This window comes from Oryza brachyantha, chromosome 2, assembly GCF_000231095.2.
Source record: "Oryza brachyantha chromosome 2, ObraRS2, whole genome shotgun sequence".
Classification (NCBI taxonomy): domain Eukaryota; kingdom Viridiplantae; phylum Streptophyta; class Magnoliopsida; order Poales; family Poaceae; genus Oryza; species Oryza brachyantha.
In genome coordinates, this window is record NC_023164.2 from 1,431,377 (window position 1) to 1,449,174 (window position 17,798).

The 17,798-nt window shown below is 40.2% G+C and overlaps 3 protein-coding genes across 4 annotated transcripts; 2 read left to right on the forward strand and 1 right to left on the reverse strand.

Moving 5' to 3' along the window:
- Positions 1 to 3,317: 3,317 nt before the first annotated feature.
- LOC102702068 lies at positions 3,318 to 6,397 on the reverse strand. 2 transcript variants are annotated; one of them, XM_006646788.2, is made up of 6 exons: positions 6,211 to 6,397; positions 6,035 to 6,114; positions 5,854 to 5,924; positions 5,267 to 5,773; positions 4,726 to 4,816; positions 3,318 to 3,750 (listed from the first exon to the last, which is right to left on the reverse strand). In XM_006646788.2, exons 1-6 carry the CDS (start codon positions 6,371 to 6,373, stop codon positions 3,664 to 3,666), a joined length of 999 nt encoding a protein of 332 aa, XP_006646851.1. In that variant the 5' UTR covers positions 6,374 to 6,397; the 3' UTR covers positions 3,318 to 3,663. The 2 variants fall into 2 exon arrangements, with proteins under 2 accessions (XP_006646851.1, XP_015688803.1); XM_015833317.1 differs by having other exon boundaries at positions 6,205 to 6,397.
- Positions 6,398 to 6,632: 235 nt separating this feature from the next.
- Positions 6,633 to 13,248, forward strand: LOC102702348. Its single transcript, XM_006646789.3, has 8 exons — positions 6,633 to 7,302; positions 7,402 to 7,527; positions 7,622 to 7,819; positions 8,348 to 8,575; positions 9,264 to 10,409; positions 10,913 to 11,296; positions 11,635 to 12,133; positions 12,322 to 13,248. Exons 1-8 carry the CDS (start codon positions 6,766 to 6,768, stop codon positions 13,092 to 13,094), a joined length of 3,891 nt encoding a protein of 1,296 aa, XP_006646852.2. The 5' UTR covers positions 6,633 to 6,765; the 3' UTR covers positions 13,095 to 13,248.
- A 1,780-nt stretch (positions 13,249 to 15,028) lies between these two features.
- On the forward strand, positions 15,029 to 16,952 carry LOC102702628 (protein transport protein SEC13 homolog B-like). Its single transcript, XM_006646790.3, has 2 exons — positions 15,029 to 15,191; positions 15,701 to 16,952. The coding sequence occupies exon 2, from the start codon at positions 15,777 to 15,779 to the stop codon at positions 16,692 to 16,694; it is 918 nt and encodes a 305-aa protein (XP_006646853.1). The 5' UTR covers positions 15,029 to 15,191; positions 15,701 to 15,776; the 3' UTR covers positions 16,695 to 16,952.
- Positions 16,953 to 17,798: the final 846 nt, after the last annotated feature.

Sequence of the window (17,798 nt, forward strand, 5' to 3'; positions counted from 1 at the left end):
AGATTGGAGGATAATAACAAGTTACCGGCCGTATGTATGATAGGTAAATTGACAGGGACACCACAAGCTGAAGCTGAAGAAAGAAGAAAACTTGTTCGGGCTAGTAGCTAGCTTGTACTTGACACAGCACTTGGAGTGTGTGCTGTCTGAATTAATCTGAATGTGCTAGAGCTCGATGATGATGATGATGATGCAGAGCTGATGGCTAAGATGATGGCAGTGTGAAATTAACTAGCTGGCCAGTTGATTTAAATCTGAAATCACCATCTCTCTCATCAGCATTTCTTGCCTGTAAGCAAACATCAACCACCGACAATATGGAGGTAGCAATATTGTTCTTGAAAAATCCTATTGTCCTGCTGAATACAGGCCAGGCTTTGGAGCTTAATCTTTGGCAGATTTTTGAACCAGCATGATATTCAGTTGAACTGGATTAGATATGGCATTTCCAGGCATCCAAACGGCTCACTTCTTCCTACTAATACTTGTCTGCTTGTCAACTTATCAGAACACCTAAAGATTAAATTTTGAAACTTAATTTTAGAATTAACTTTGTTGTTTTGCATTGTAGTCTATTTTATGATTTTGAATTTTAAACCGCGACAATATAGATATAAAAGTTCTACCCTTAAATTATCATACATACTCCGTATTTCGATAATTATATGAGCAGAGATGTGTATTTTTGTCGGTGCCTGCTTGAACACGAGTGGTTCATCATGCTCAAGCACGACGACCTCTAAAAAGGGGAAAAAAGGAGCACGACGAGACAATTATTCGGATGGCGTTGAATTTATGAACTGTACACCCAGAATGGGAATTCCATCGCCGGAGGAGCACGCGAAAAGATACGTCCTAATCTTCTGCTTATGCTTTTCAACCAAAATTAAATTTTCAAACCTTATATTTGAAATTAATTTTAAGGCCCTTTTCATCATAATTTATTTTTAGTTTTATTTTAGATGGGTAAGAATACATATATAAAACTTTTACTTATAAATTATTTTTCGTTGATATGTTCTTCCTACATGTTTAAGTGAAAACTCCCCTTATTTACAGTAAGCATGCTTCATAAACTACAAAACAAACAACGTGTTTTATAATATTTCTTATATAAAAGTTGTTTTAAAATCCATATTAATTTATTTTTTAAATTTATAATAGTTACTCCCTCCGTTTCATAATGTAAGAAGTTTTAGTTATGCTTAGATTCATCTATTAACCAATATATATTGTTTATATATATATATATCTATATTCATTGATATCTATATGAATTTAGGATACGCTAGAAAATTTTACATTATAAAACGGAGGTAGTAATACTCAATTATCATTCCCCAGTGAGAACCATTGTTTCATTGATCTTCCTTTTTCTTCTCCTTCCCCCCAAATCTCCCTATGATGTTTTTTTTCCCTCTTTAGTCAAGATGAATTTTCAGTATATGGAAAAGGAGGCATCATGCAGTGCGATGCAATGTTTAAAATCATCCGAGGAATCGAGCAAAAAAAGGCATTAAAGTAGAGTGAACCAGTTGGGATGCGTGACACATGAGCTGAACACGGCAAGCAAAGGAAAGAAGAGCCCAAGGAGAAAGGGAAGACACGAGTAAGTGCAGCCAGGGTGGTTCAACTTGTTGAACTGGTTTCCATATCCTAGGACAATGACCGTGCAACAACCTTACCATGCAATGCAGCTGCTAGTCATTTCGTTCTTGCTATTGCAATTCTTTTTTCCAGCTAGATCTTTTTACTCTGCTTACGTTTACGAACCAAAATTTAAATTTTTATTTTAAAGTATATTTTTGGATTTTCAATTATATTTTATTTTTCAGTCCCACCATTTTGATCTCTAAACACACATATATATAAAGGTTGCATTTATAAATTATTCTTTTACAAATCTGACGTTTGCCTTATTCCCTTAATAAGTTAAACGATCACCCCTTTATTCTTTGCGCGCACACATCACACATGAGACGAACTCTAATGACGAATATGTCTCCACTAAATTTAATGCCAAATAAACATATCTGCGTGCGTTTATAGATAACGTGAATTGAATCGAGATGGCTGGAGTCATATAATATATCTGTTACCTCCATAACAGATGATCATTTGTATAGACGTAGCTATAAATTCCAAGACAAATTATGTCAATAAATATGCATAACCATGGATAAGCTAGGCCACATCAGTACCCCCATAATACCTCCAACACAACTGCTACCTCCGTTTCATAATGTAAGATGTTTAACTTTTTTAATTATAATGTTTGATCATTCGTCTTATTCAAAAAAAATTGTATAAATATAAAAAATGATAAGTCGTGCTTAAAATTCTTTTGATAATAAATTAAGTCACAAGCAAAATAAATAATATTTCCATAATTTTTGAATAAGACAGATGATAAAAAATTATAACAAAAAAATCAAACATCTTACGTTATAAAATGGAGGGAGTATTATTCCAAAAGACTGCCAATAATTTTGTGATGGATTGCTAGAATTAAGATTCCATCCATCAATCAAATCAATCAATCAATCGGTTCGTTGGTAGATGGTGATCGAAATGACAAGCCCCATACAACCGACCACCTCTGCGTCCTCATACGCTCAACAACTCATACATCGAATTGGCTATCGACTAATTGCATCGCATGGGCCATCGTGTTCTGAAGTTGCAAATGCAGGCTAACCAAAATGGATTCTGGAGATGATGATGACATTCACAATACCAAATGCAGGCTAACCATACTAAACTGCGTGCATTGCGACGTGTAAACAACTCTGGTTGCATCAGCAATTTTGCCTCTCAGCTGTTTGTTTGGAAGAAATGGTTCTAGCAATTTAACCACCCAGGTTGCATCAGAATTTTACAAGAATTATACTGATTTTAAAGAGTACATTTACAGTTTATGTTTGAACCTGACAAAGCAGTTTGGTTTTCATACAAATTTCAACGTTTGAAACACAAGAAAAATTAAGCAGAAAATGAAGTAGAAGCCCTGTGCTGTCAGCAAATGAAGAACACCATTCATATGGTTGGTTCCACTTCACCACTTGCAATTCTTTTGCTATCTATGCATACATGACAAACACAACCTTGCAAATCAATGCAGTCAAAAGCGACGATCTGAAGTTGCAAAGAAGCCAGTGATAGGGAACACGATGGCTGCTTTTATTATTCTCTTGAATCAATCCTACCAGTACTGTTCTTATTTAAAGAAAAAAGATGCTACAGCCACACCATTTTTTGGACCAGCTAGGTAGCATCAAGGATTAAGATTACAAAGATCAGGGGATGGCATCAATCAGTTACTGAACTTAGTGCCGAAACGGCTCACACATTAGAAAGTTTCGAGCAAATGGATTCTACATAAACAGCAAAAGCGTTTCACAGAAGCTCAGGAAAGATCTCCCACTCAAAAACATCGGTTAAACACAGTACATATCTCCATCAATTCAGTAAAAAACTGTAGCAGTTTTCAGTTTACCAGCATCCCCTTTATCAAATTCTGTAACCTCAGGAGCAGACGTCTCCTCCAAAAACTCTCATCTATTTGCAATATCTTCAGTTCCCATTTACAGAAAGAACTGATCCAATAACTTGCTCCTTTTATTTTTCCGGCGGCTTATTAAGAGAGGATCTCCTCAGGCGGATCTAAGCTCCATATTTAGGAGCTTTCCAGAGCTTAAATGCCACCTCATGTAGAAAGCACTCAGCAAGCATAGCAAGATTTCCACCGCGCTGTTGATTACATAGCAGAATGAAATTAGTCATATCCCTCCAAGAAACCAGATTAAATGGAGTAATTAAATGTGTCAAAACAAATATAAGCCATTTGACCAAGTGAAACGCATATGAATCACAACATGGTCTAACTTGGAACCTTCCAATAAAACATCATGCCCAAACATATGGGGAAGCAAAGAAATGCTATAGATAGTAACACCACACAGTGGATCATGGCCCTGCCAGGTATAGCTTGGGATTTCTGCAGAACTAGTTACAAGAATTAAAACTAGTGCATGGGTATTCATGTGGAGCATATTTATTCAGGAACGTAGCACCCTTCTTGTATAGTTTATGAATAAATATGACATGTATAATCCTATAGCTTGGCATGGAAACAAAAGTTAAAGAAAGGTAAGTAGATAATCATCCCAGCAGCTTTTGACAGTTAACAACTTAATATCACCAGATGAAGAGTTGCTATATGGTGCTGTGGACTATGGTGCATGACCACACAAGTGCAGATGAACTCATCAAGTTTGTGGGTATGGTATGGTATTGCCAAAACAAAAAAATATGAGCAGAATTGTACATGCAAAGCTGATTATTCCGTTGAAATACCTTGCACATTTATCTTAAACAACCAATAGGCAGTCTCACACAAAAAGCTACCTCCAAGACGAAGGTATAAACCCTTTTACAAAATGATACGCCTTTTTCCTAACGAAGGACGGAGTGATGTGTACAATATGACAGACATTGTTTACTACAAAATTTAATGTGATATTACATATTTTGATGGAACAAACTGGCATTATATTTCTAACGCTATAAGCAACCAAGACAAAAAGGGGGAGATTTAGTGTTTTGAACCGTAAACAACTAAAAAACCAACAAATTAATAAGCAGTATGGAGAAAGGAATACAAATGAAGTGTTTGGTAAGTATTCCAATTTTCAGGTACAGATTAAACAGGTTGATTGTGCAAACCTTTATGAATTCCTCAAAAGAGAACCCTTTGGTCAAATCAGAGCGTGTTACTCCTTCCTGCCACTGTGCTAACAGCATTGGATGATGATTCCTGCAGAGATGCGCGATAATGATATCAGTGTTAGTCTGGGTTTGCCATTATGCAAAATTGCTAGACACACTTATAATGACCGAAACATGCTAGGGTCAAGTGTTGGCAGATATTAAATCAGCTTATCTGGATTGATGAACATCAATTAGAAAATAATTTTCAGACCTTCATGTATTGGTTTCAATAACGCATTTTCAGACTTGGTTTCATCAAACCAAATAGCGGCTGAAAGCTGCTAGTCCTCAAGTATGAAGTATCTAAGCTAATTACACCTGGAAGACAGTGATACTATTCACCCCACATATTAGATGTGTAGGCATGTATCAGACAAAATCTAATGGAACTCTTATTTGTAACATAAATATGACTTACTATAGAAGAAACTGCTTTCATAGTACTGCTATATTCGAAAACATCATTCTGGATTTCATTTGCAGCAAACAACAATACCTAATATCGTTCAATGTATTTCCTGCTTTCATAGTATAGCTCTGGCGTGGGCGAAGCAGGTTCAAGTCAGAATCTATTTCAGTCGAGGAGTTTGAGATAGAGAACTCATCCTTATTTTCAGCAGCAGATCCATAGCTCAAGATCACAGATACATGAATACGGGAGGCAATAGCTGAACTGATGGGTGCGGCTTCCATGATTGCACCGACTAATTTATCAAGCCGGTTTAGGTCAGTCTTCATTCCCAGTTTCCCCAACTTGCTGTTTGTATTCTCCATGGCAACATGCAGAAACACTAGATCAAATTCAGATGCCTCCTGAACATTCCCCTCTGAAAATCCAAGTAGACTTGATGCCCGGGAAATCGTTCCAGTCTCCTTAGAAACAGTGGAAGATCCAGATTGTGCAACGAAATCTTCAGTCCGGAATACACGAAAGCCAAGATTTGCTGCAAAGGAACTAACAAGGGGGCAATTGGTGACCATGGCAGCCCTGATCCCCATAAACCTGCAATACCATGAAAGCTGGTCAGACCTGTTTGATGAACAATGCAACAGAAAACAAAGCAAAGCCCACACACATCAAACCTCTCAGATAGCTTGGGAACTACTAGCTGCTGTGGATCCACCTGGGCAATTCCAGCACCAGTCTCCTCATCCTACCAAGAAACAAAAAAAAATTACAAGCACCATTACACACTTAAATTCTCACACACACAATTACACAACTACTTCTGCATGGTGCAAACCGGTGGAAGAAAGATCTCACCTTTCCGGGGAAGAGATCGTCATACACGTCGAGCAGCTGCGCAAGCTCAAGAATCGTGCTGCTACACTTCTCTTCTCCACCTACAACAATCAAATCCACAAAAGAAAATTCTCATTTCGTTAGAGCAGCGAGTAGAACCACAGAGGGGGAGGGGCGCGCCGGATCAGCACCAGTACCGCTCGGGGCCGGGGAGCGGAGGGACAGAAAGCCGCACGACGCGAGAGAGGCGAAGGCGTCGAGGTGGTGGTTCCCTCCGCCTCCGCCGCCGCTGGCCGGAGGGAGCAGCGCCGCGTGGCCCGCGGCGTAGAGCACCAGCCCGCGGCTCGGCTTGTCCGCCATTGCTGCACCTCCCCCTCCCCTTCCTCTCCACCGCCGCTTTATTCCGTGGGCCCCACCTGTCATTGACCTCAGTATTCTTCCTGGGCCGAAACGTGGGCCTTGTTGGGCCTTAGAGTGGGTGGGCCTCGACGCCGCGGTGTACAAAAGAAAGGAGGTGGGCCTTGTTGGGCCGAAAGTTGGATGGGCCTTGTTGGGCCGAAAAGTGGGTGGGCCTATGGTTTCCTCGACGCCGCGATGTACAAAGAGGAAAAAAAAAGATAAAAAGAAAGGAGAGAGGGGTGGAGGAGAGAAACCCTAGGCTTGGCTTGGCTTGGCTCCAAGCTTCGCCGCCTCCACGACGGCATAAACCCCACGCTTCTCGCAGCCATCGCCTCGAGCTGAGGGGAGCCGCAATGGCCGGGAAGAAGAGGCCGCCGACCGCGCTCGCGGAGCCCGAAGCCGCCGGCGGGCCCTCCTCGCAGGAAGTGGCCGCCGCAGCGACCGCGGCGGCGGAGGCGCCGGCGAAGAAGAAGAAGCTGGCGATGGAGCGGAAGAAGCAGCGGAAGGAGCTCGACAAGGAGAGGCACCGCCAGCCCGCTGAATCGGACGCCGCTGCTAAGCCGAAGCCGCAGCAGGAGCCCGTGGCGGCGGCGGCGCCTGCCCCGCCTGCTCCGGTGGTGTCGGGGCCTGGGCTTCATATGAACGTGTTCAGGGACCTGGCTTCGCCGGAGGCGTCGCAGAGGGAGGCGGCCGCGGAGGCGCTTGTGGCGGAGCTCCGGCAGGTGCAGAAGGCGCACGAGAAGAGTGGGCGGAAGGGGGGGAGTGGAGCGGAGGGTGGAGACGCGCCGCCGAAGATGGAGGCGGAGAAGGACGATGGCCTGGAGAACTGCGCGCCGTCGGTGGGCTATGCCATCCGGCGGCTCATTCGCGGTATCTCTTCTTCTAGAGAGGTTAGAGATGGTTTCCAACTCTAGGACGAAGTTTTTTTTTTTGCTTTGTATTGTATTAGTCCTCGGTTTACACTTAATCATCACATGGGACATTTGCAGTTTGCAAGGCAAGGATTTGCATTAGGTCTCACAGTTGTGCTTGAATCAATTCATGCAATCAGCGTTGAAGCAATCATGAAGTTGATACCTAAATTGCTAGAATATTCAGCTTCAATGAAGGGGCCGGTAACTTGTGAAACGCACTATAAATATAGTGATTAGCTGATCATTTCTTCTGGCCTATTTTGTTAACATGTTTGTTCATTTTCCAATTTTTTAGGAAGCCAAGGACAATCTTTTGGGACGATTGTTTGGCTTTGGATCAATTGTTAGGTCTGGTCGGTTGTCAGGACAGTGGGCACATGAAAAGGGTTCTCCAATTGTCAAGGATTTTGTGAACGAGGTTGTCAAACTTGGTAGCACGAAACGATATTTAACTGAGCCTGCTGTAGCTGTTATCCTGGATTTAGCTGGAAAGGTACATGCCTCAAGCACATGCTGAACTTTTTATGTGTGTAATGTAATCAGTAAAATTATAATTTAATTATCTCATAAGATGTTATCACTGGCATTCAAATATATTTAAAATTAATTACAGAAACAATGACTAGAAAAAAGATAGCTTACCAGGCTGTAATTATAAGGGTGGTTTTAGATTAAATTGTAAAAAAATATGTAACAAAGCAGCCATTTTTTATAGCACTGCACCTGAAATTACTTTTTTGATAAAACTTTCGCCTTTTAGTTTGCATTGTGTACTTGGCTTCTGTTTGATGGATAAGATCTCGATCTTCCCCTTGACTTTCTTTTGGTTTGAAATCCATCTGTGATTATGGCAACTTACACTCTTGTTTTGTATCAATTATGTAGAAATCACAGATTGTGTGTTCAATTGAGTGCAAAAGTTTGATTAAGAATGGATATGTTCTTTCCTCATTTGTCAATTATACTAATATTTGACCAGTGGCTTGATTCAACATTTGCTGATTTTTTCTGCACGTTGCAGCTGCCAGAAAAAGCTATACTATCTGAGATTCTCGAAGCTCCTGGTGTGCAAGATTGGTTCAATAGAGCTTCTGATGCTGGAGATCCAGATGCACTCTATCTGGCTTTAAAGTTGCAAGAAAAAACAAATGCCCAGAAGGAGATCTTTGGGAAGCTTCTGCCATATCCATTCAGCCCAGAATTTTTTTTTGCCGAAGAGCATCTTCTTTCAATTGCTGCTTGTTTTAAGGTATTTTTTTTGTAACTAATGTTTCAGGAGTAACATTATAGAAGTAGTATTACTGTTTAATTTATCCAAGATGCATTTACTAGCTAGTTTTTTTTAAAGTGGTTTGTTCCCATCCAGCAAAAAGTACTGCCTAGTGAGTCGCTTCCTAGAACTTCGTCTTCACCTTCCTAGTGCGTGCCGCCCTAGCCCTTTAGCCATTCGCATCCTGCGCCACGCACCCCCCCATGCACCCCTTCTCCGCTTCCACCGCCCGTGCATCGCTTGTCTGCTTCCAAGGCTGCACGGAAGCAGCAAGGCACATGGTGGCGTGGCGGTGAGGGAAAGAGAGACGGCGAGGAAGAAGAATAGGTCAACAGCGGTAGCGGTGAGTTGGATCCAATCTAGGGTTCTTCTGCCCGCCTCAACCCCTCATCCATCCATACGGCCTCATCCATCCATGCCACGTGAAATTACTATCTTACCATTCCACCTCTCTTTATCGTTCGGTACCACATCAGGGGCAAAAGTGGTACCTCGCAGTACCGAAACCCTGCCAGCCGTTTGATCGGCCTGATCCAATGGCCAAGTATTTGGCACTGCCCCTCGGTGCTGGACTGCAAAAAAACTCTTTTAAAAAAAATTATATTTAGTTTCTATATATGCCACTCCTTGCCTTATCTTTTGATTGATGTCTTGTAAATCTTTTCAGGAATCCACCTTCTGTCTTCCACGCATTCATAGTCTGTGGCTTGTTATCACGGACATGCTTGTTCGAGAGGCAGCTTCACAGAATGACACTGTCACAAGCTCAAGCAAGAAGCACAAAAAGAACAAAAAAGGCAGCTCCTCTGAGGATACAAAAAAGAATCTACATACTTTCTGTGAGGTCATAATTGAAGGAACATTGCTGCTCTCATCCCATGACAGGAAGCATTTGGCATTTAATATTCTTCTTAACCTCCTTCCTAAGCTATCCCCATCTTCAATTCAAGTAATTCTGTCCAGCAAGGTTGTTCTTGGTTTGATGGATGTTCTGTCAAATGAATCGTCATGGTTGCACAATGCCGGGCAACATTTTCTGAAGGGGTTAGTAAGTTTAGTGAGTGATGACAATGACCGGCGTGTTGCTTTTATTATTAACTTGCAGAAGTATAGTAGTGGAAGATTTGACTGCATGACAAAAACGAAAACTGTTAAAGATTTGGTAACCAAGTTCCGAAGTGGTCAAGATTGCCTGTGCCTCGTGCAGAGTTTGATGTCACTCTTTGTAGATGAAAGCTCTGTTACTGATGAACCATCTGATCAAAGTCAGACAACTGATGAGAATTCAGAAGTTGGTTCAATTGAAGATAAGGACCTTTTTGGCCAAGGGAGTGCTGACCTTTTGAAGAGTTGGATAGTGACTACAATTCCTTGTGTTTTGAAAAATCTAAAGCTGACATCTAAAGGGAATTCACTGACAGATTCTGAAATGGTTAAGTGTATCGAAGAAAAATTCCAAGTGCAGACTGAGGTATTGAAATTCCTTGCAGTTCAAGGTCTTTTTTCAGCATCTTTGGGATATGAGGTGACATCATTTGAGCTGCATGAGAAGTTCAAATGGCCAAAGCCAGCTATATCAACATCAACACGTAATGAATGCATTGAACAACTTCAGTTCTTAATAGAAGATGCACAGAAGGATGAGGCTTTACATGTTAGCGAGATTAAGTCTAATGACCTGGGCTTCTACTTCATGCGTTTCATCAACACCCTTTGCAACATTCCCTCAGTTTCACTCTTCCGGACCTTGAGCACCAATGATGACAATGCATTTAAGAAGTTACTGGATGTAGAATCTTTGCTTTTCTACGAGGTTTGTAACTTGCAATTATTCAACCAACCATATTTGTTGACTCATTCTGTGGTGCATTATTTTAGTATGACCTACAAGAATGTCCACTTTGGAACAATATCTTTACTATAGTTCCTGTTTCCAGTATTGGAACTATCTTTTGCTGTATTATATCTGGTTTAGGCTGATGACTTTTGAATAACCTCTGACATATAATGGTGCCAGTGTTTATTTCAAAATAAACCAGAGGTCCCAACAACTGAGTGTATGCACTAAGGGCTTCCTTTAAAATATAGTCTGTTGAATATGAATTGCCTCTTTTGATGCAGTGTTTTTTTAAAGAAACTTTTTTGTGGCAATGGTGAATTTTTTTGCTATTTTAGTTTAATCTTGTTGGAATTAGGAGTTTAAATGTATCAAAGCAGGCATTTAGTTTGAATAATAGTTCTGTTCATTTTCATGGATATTTCATATATTTCTTTTATGGTTCCATCATCTAGTTTCTGTGGTTCCCTTGTGAATAGGAAAGAAAAGTTGGCCCTGGCTTGGATTCGACTAAAATGCATGCAATGCGTTATCTCCTTATTCAGTTGCTCCTCCAAGTTCTTCTCCATCCGGATGAGTACTGGGAGGCAGCAATTGATGTGACTATATGCTGCAAGAAATCGTTCCCTTCCATCATTCAGAATGACAAATCCAGTGGACAACCCTCTAATGAGGGTGGTGCAGAGGAGTTTAATGAGGATGGGTCGGGCAAGTCTAACGAGAACGGACTGGAGGAGACTAATGATGACACATCAGAGGATTCCAATGAGGATGGACCACTAGAGTTTATGGATGTACTTGTCCAGACATTTCTTTCTGCTTTGCCTCATGTGTCTGGCCCTGTATGTTTCTCCATTGAACAGGCAAGTAATACACCGTCACTGTACATGTACCTCTAGTAATATGAAGTTTTCCATTTTTGGACGAATTTTATGTTGATGATAAAAGGAAATAAATTATGGACATGCAGTTTTAAATGATCTATACACTCTTGTAAGCAGCCACTTTCATTTGTACTAGTGGACATGTAAACATAGTAACTAGCCATTATATATCATACTAGTCAAAAATACAGAGTAAAATAACTTGTGCATTCAGATTGTGCTTTCCTTTATTTTCTTTCTTGTTTCTGTTTCGTGGTGGTTATTTGTTGCCTTTTCATTTGACTTGACTGAGCTAACTTGGTCTCTTGAATCAACAGGTCTTCCGACTGTTCTGTGATGAAATTACAGAAACAGGACTTCTTGATATGTTGAGAGTTGTGAAGATAGATTTGAAAGGTTCTCGTCACCAATCAGGTAGTGATGATGATGAAGATGATGCGTGTGTTGATATTGAGGATGATGATGAAACCGTTGTGGAGGACGCGGAGTCTGGGGACACTGACTCTGCTGCTGGCGGACTGGATGAGGAAATGGGTGATGATTCAGCTGATGAAGTTGATGAAAGTCAAGATGATTTGAATGAAACAGTTGATCCTGAGGCAAAAGATGGAGACGGTGCAAAAGCTACCAAAGATGGGGATGATTCAGATGATTCAGATGGTATGGATGATGATGCTATGTTCCGCATTGATCCTTACATTGCAAGGATTTTCAAGGAGCGCAACCTTCCTGGCAGTGAAACTAAGCAATCCCAACTTATGCGGTTCAAGCTCCGTGTCCTTACATTACTCGAGATTTATCTTCAGAGGAATACAGGTGCATTTCAAACATCTCTGCATATTTTGTTTGTTGCAAGTCGCATAATAGTTTAAAAGGGTACTTTCAAATTTGATCCTTGTGGAAAGTCCATGTCCAAAGTCACTTAAGGGGATTTGGCTTTCATGCAATTTTAACAAAGCATTTACATTTGTTATATGTTCTTGTGTAACCTTCTGTTCCCACAGGAAAAAATCTGGTGCTGGACGTCTATTCTTTCTTAATGCAAGCTTTTGTTAAGTCACATAGTGCTGATGGCAGCGAGCAATTTAAGCAACGCATAGGTGGTATATTGCAGAAAAGGATATTCAGAGCAAAGGATTATCCAAAGGGTGGTGATGTTGAATTTAGTACCCTTGAAAGTTTGTTGGAGAAAGCTCTAAAACTGGCATCACGGTCACGATACAACACAGTTGCTTCTGTTGCCCAAAATGCTACATTTTGGCTTCTGAAGATCATCAATTCAAAGAGCTATTCAAAACAAGAACTTGCAAGTGTGGTGGATAAGTTCCAATACATATTGACTGACTACTTCAACAATAAGAAATCACGGTTGAAGCTTGGTTTTGTGAAGGAGGTTGTCCGGAGGAATCCCTGGATAGGAGAGGAGCTCTTTGGTTTTGTCCTACAGAAGATTGGATGCACAAAAGCTGAATATCGAAGAGTTCAGGCACTGGAATTGATAGACTGCATACTCAAATCTTGGGCTGGCGATGATTCAAGTGCATCAAAGGTGTTGAAGAAGCACCTGTCTCAGCTGTGCGAGCTGATACAGGATGTTCTTACAAAGATCCCAGAAAACAAGTCACGCCGTCAAGAAGTCCGGAGATTTTGCACCCGAGTTTTGCAGACAGTGACAAAGCTTAACCTCAAAGAACGCTTTCAGAAGAAACTAAATCCTGAAACACTCTCTCTTTGTGAGGCACAGCTAGGAGCTGCTTTTGTTCGCTTTAAAAAATGAAGAGACTATCAGTTCCCTTTCAAAAATGGTAGTCACTAGAAATATTTTGAGCTGAGCTAGTTTTGTTTCTCATTTCAGCTACATGAGAGTAGATTCTATCAAACTAAGCTGTATTGTTTTTGACAGTCTGAATCAAAAAAGAGATTTACTGGTACGTTATCATTCCTAGCTCGTATAGACGCACGCAGCACACCTTCATCTACCTCATTTGGTTCCATGGTTCTCTGTCTACCTTTTCATATGGTGTACAATTGCTGTACATTGATACCGTTTAAATTCTCCATTTGTCCTAAAATGTAACTCCATTTCGTTTCTCGGTTGTCCATCTGTTCTATTTGAAAAAAAAATATAAAAAAATCAAAAAAATAATCCTGCATAAAATATTGCTCATGTTTATTTATCTAATAACAATAAAACTATTAATCGTAAAAAAATTAAACAATGTGAAGAGTTAAACATGGTATCTAAAACTAAAAAATAAACATATCTAGAAGAAGGACGTATGTTTAATCTTATTCTAGATAGCTATAACGTGAGAGAGAGTATGTTTTGTCTTATTCTAGATAGCTATATATATATCGTTGATTTTGTATTTGAATACTTGGTCGACTACATGTCTAATAATATGAAAATGAACATGTATTTGAAAACAAGACCATTCGTGTTAGCTAATAGAGGGATGAATTGTTTGTGCCACGTTTGGAGTGATTAGACGAATGGCTTAGATTTTTTTTCTTTTTTATGTTAACTTTGTCGTTTATAACGCTTAGGTGTGTGTTTTTCTCATGAGTTTTTTTTTTAGATTTTCTGATATGATTATAAATGACCCATAAATGAATGAATTAACTACTGTATGGTTAGAATTTTGCTTTATAAAAAACATATTTTAAACATCATTTAGGAGCTCTTAAACTGGAAGCATGCTAACAAAAATCTAAATACCATCAGAAAAGAACATACCCTTAACAAGGGTCAAAATATTTGACGCACGCGCTATAAAATTATTTAGCGAACACTTTATCCACTTAACTTTTAGTGAAAGTTTTTAAACTGGAGTTAAAAGTTTGACATTTGAATTTGAGTTAGAAAGTTTCGAGCTGGAGTTTGAAGTTTTGGTCGCACGTATTTGCGCCTCACCTCTGATCCTCACGCTGCCCGCGCATGCTTGTTAATCAGCAATACGACCTTGACTGGCCTCCATAAATTTATCATTTTTTTTCTTTCATGGAGAGGGCTTATCAACTGTTGGGTCATTGGGCTTTAATTTCATGTGACAAGACAAGATTTTATTACTTCTAGATACATGGAATCAAAATTCAAAACTACTTTTCTATAAAAGAGTGCTCTCTCTGTATTTTATTAGATAACACAATTTGTTTATGGTTATCATTCTTTTTTAAAAATTATTATACAAATATATGTAAATGTAAGTTATAATTAAAATAAATTTAGTAATAAATATAATTATAATAAAATAAATAATAATTACATAAGTTTTTTATAAGACGATTAGTCAATCGTGTGACACTGAATCAACAACGCTATCTATTAAAATATAAAAGAATATTTTGTTTTCACCGAAGAAAATGAAGTACGGCTTCACATGTACTCTATCCAATCCAAAATCATGCATTACTGGTTAAACGTAAAACTAATATTATATGACATCAAATTGTATATAAATAATAAGCTTTTAATTTATAATTAATTGCTGGTCAATATCTTAAAAGTTTGCCTTATATAGAAAATCAACCAAAAAAAAGAAGGGCGGTACTACTATTTACCGTGATCTCGATTTGTTTTTTTCGACTTTTGTTAGTACCTTTGTAATACTACCCAACCACCTGAAAAGACCAAAATGCCCATTATATTGAACGTAACCAGATCAAATCTCCTCACCCTAGTACTGTAGCATCTTCGTTTTGTCCGTCTTCTCGCTCTCGGCGCCCCCCTACCGTAGGCGGCAGGGACAGCCGGCCGGCGAGGGCGAGCTCCCCCCCCCCCTCCCCCCCGCGCTCTCCTTTGCGGCGGCCCAGGACGGGCTTCTCCTCCCGCCGCCTGCGCTGATATCCCTGTCGTCCTTCATCCTCACCGGCTGTGAGCATCTATCCACATCCTCATGCACTTTTTTCTCTTCTGGAATCTGCATCATGAACCCTAGATAGGTTCTCCTCTGGATCTGGCTTAATTTGCCTTATTTAATAGTAACCTTAAGAGAGACTAATATTCCGTAGCAGTTTTTTTTTTTTTTGGTCCCAAAATGTTTGGGGGAGTTCCACTAGATCCGCCCCTGTTGTTGTAAGCGTCTAGCGTGTCAATTAGGGCATTTTGGGCGAATTAACGTGCTGCTTTGCAGTTCTCGAACAAAATGATAATCACATTGGTGTTATGCGTCAATTATTCAGTATTTTTGTAGCTCTGTGTAGCATGAAAGCTCCCCATGAATTTGTAGTTTGTTCGTCTCATAGTCATAGCATACCAGTTACCTCTAATGCACAACTTATGTTTGACCTGTAGATACTCATGTTGAAACACATGGTGGTGTATATTTTTTACTGATTTATTTATTTTTTTCCCTATATAACTTCCCTGTTTCTGTCAAATAGGATCCTGAGGCAGATACATTGGAGTTTGGAGTTGGGTCGGGTATTTCTGATTTGAGCAGACTATATAACTAGAACAATGCCTCCACATAAGATAGAAACAGGGCACCAGGATGTGGTTCATGATATCGCCATGGATTACTATGGCAAGCGCATGGCTACGGCCTCCTCTGATAACACAATAAAGATCATTGGTGTAAGCGGCAATTCGCACCAGCAGCTTGCTACTTTGAGTGGACATCAGGGCCCGGTCTGGCAGGTTGCGTGGGCTCATCCTAAGTATGGCTCCTTGCTTGCGTCTTGCAGCTATGATGGGAGGGTTATCATATGGAAAGAAGGGAGCAAGCCGGATGAATGGGCGCAGGTACACACTTTTATTGAGCACAAGTCCTCTGTCAATTCCATTGCTTGGGCACCTCATGAGCTCGGGCTATGCCTGGCTTGTGGTTCATCTGATGGGAACATTTCAGTATTCACTGCTCGTTCGGATGGTGTGTGGGATACAACACGCATCGATCAGGCTCACCCAGTAGGTGTCACCTCTGTCTCTTGGGCTCCTGCAATGGCGCCGGGTGCTCTAATCAATTCAGGGCCTTCTGGTCAGTTTGAATATGTTCAGAAACTTGCCTCTGGTGGTTGTGACAACACAGTCAAGGTATGGAAGCTGTACAACGGGAGTTGGAGGCTGGACTGCTTTCCAGCCCTTCAGATGCACAAGGACTGGGTGAGAGATGTTGCCTGGGCCCCAAATCTAGGCCTTCCAAAGTCCACTATTGCCAGTGCTTCCCAGGATGGAACGGTCGTTATCTGGACAGCACCAAAAGAAGGCGAGCAGTGGGAAGGCCGGGTTCTCTATGATTTCCAAACACCTGTGTGGAGGCTGTCCTGGTCATTGACTGGAAATATACTGGCGGTATCTGATGGTAATAACAATGTAACCCTATGGAAAGAAGCTGTGGATGGTGAATGGCAGCAAGTGACCACTGTTGAGCCTTAGGTGTTTTGAATTGTTATTCCCTTGTCTGCCTTGTTATAAATTTATAATATATGCACTCATCTGGCTAGCCTATAGCACTGCTCACAAATATGCCTCTCTCTAGTAATTTTTCTTCTTCTGCGTGCATAGCAATTAGCAAGGCACAAGTAATTTGCTTGAATAGAGTAGAGACATCTTCTGTTGCGCACCTGCTTTCATGTATGATGTTCCCTTGTGTGCCTTCTGTTTTGCATTATTTATGGTGCTCACTTGAGTGCAGATACTTTGCTATCCTCTGACTGTTCAATGCTGCCTGTAACCGAGTGTGATCTGTCATTATTCTTAGCAGCAAAAGCAGAAATATGCAGTTCTTGTTTGAGAAGTTTGGTAGCCTAAGTTTTAATCACTGCGCCCTATCAGTATCAGGCAAGCTCAATGTTCATCTATTGCAGCTTCGTGCACGAGACAATAAATTGAACGGTGCATAAGAAGAGTGCTGTTTTCGTTTGGAATCTTGTTTCGGTCTTTTTAATCACTACCAATTTCTGTACATGAGTCTCTGACCCAACTTTCTGACCCAACATCTCTTGACCGTTTGCCAAACTAAGTCCTATTCTCGTTTAGGATTATTATAATATAGAGCATAGAGCCCATATTATTATAATTTGATAAGTTACTCCAATAATGCCTTTTGAGTTTATTTGATGGCTAAACTACCACTAGCCTTGATTATTTAAAGTAACTAACCATCTTGCCGTATATTAACCACCTAATAGTTGTGGGTATTCTAACTTTACCCATACAAACCAACCAATTTGGGTGTTTGTTTCTAGGGACTTATTATTTTTAGTTTCTAGTCATATCGAATGTTTGGATATTAATTTGAAGTATTAAACATATACTAATAAAAACTAATTACATAAATGAGAGCTAATTCGCTTACGAATTTTTTAAGCCTAATTAATCCATAATTAGCAAATGTTTACCGTAGCATCACATAGGCTAATCATGGATTAATTAGGCTCATTAGATTCGTCTTGCGAATTAGTCCAAGATTATAGATGGGTTTTATTAATAGTCTATGTTTAATACTTCAAATTAGTGTCTAAACATCCGATGTGACAT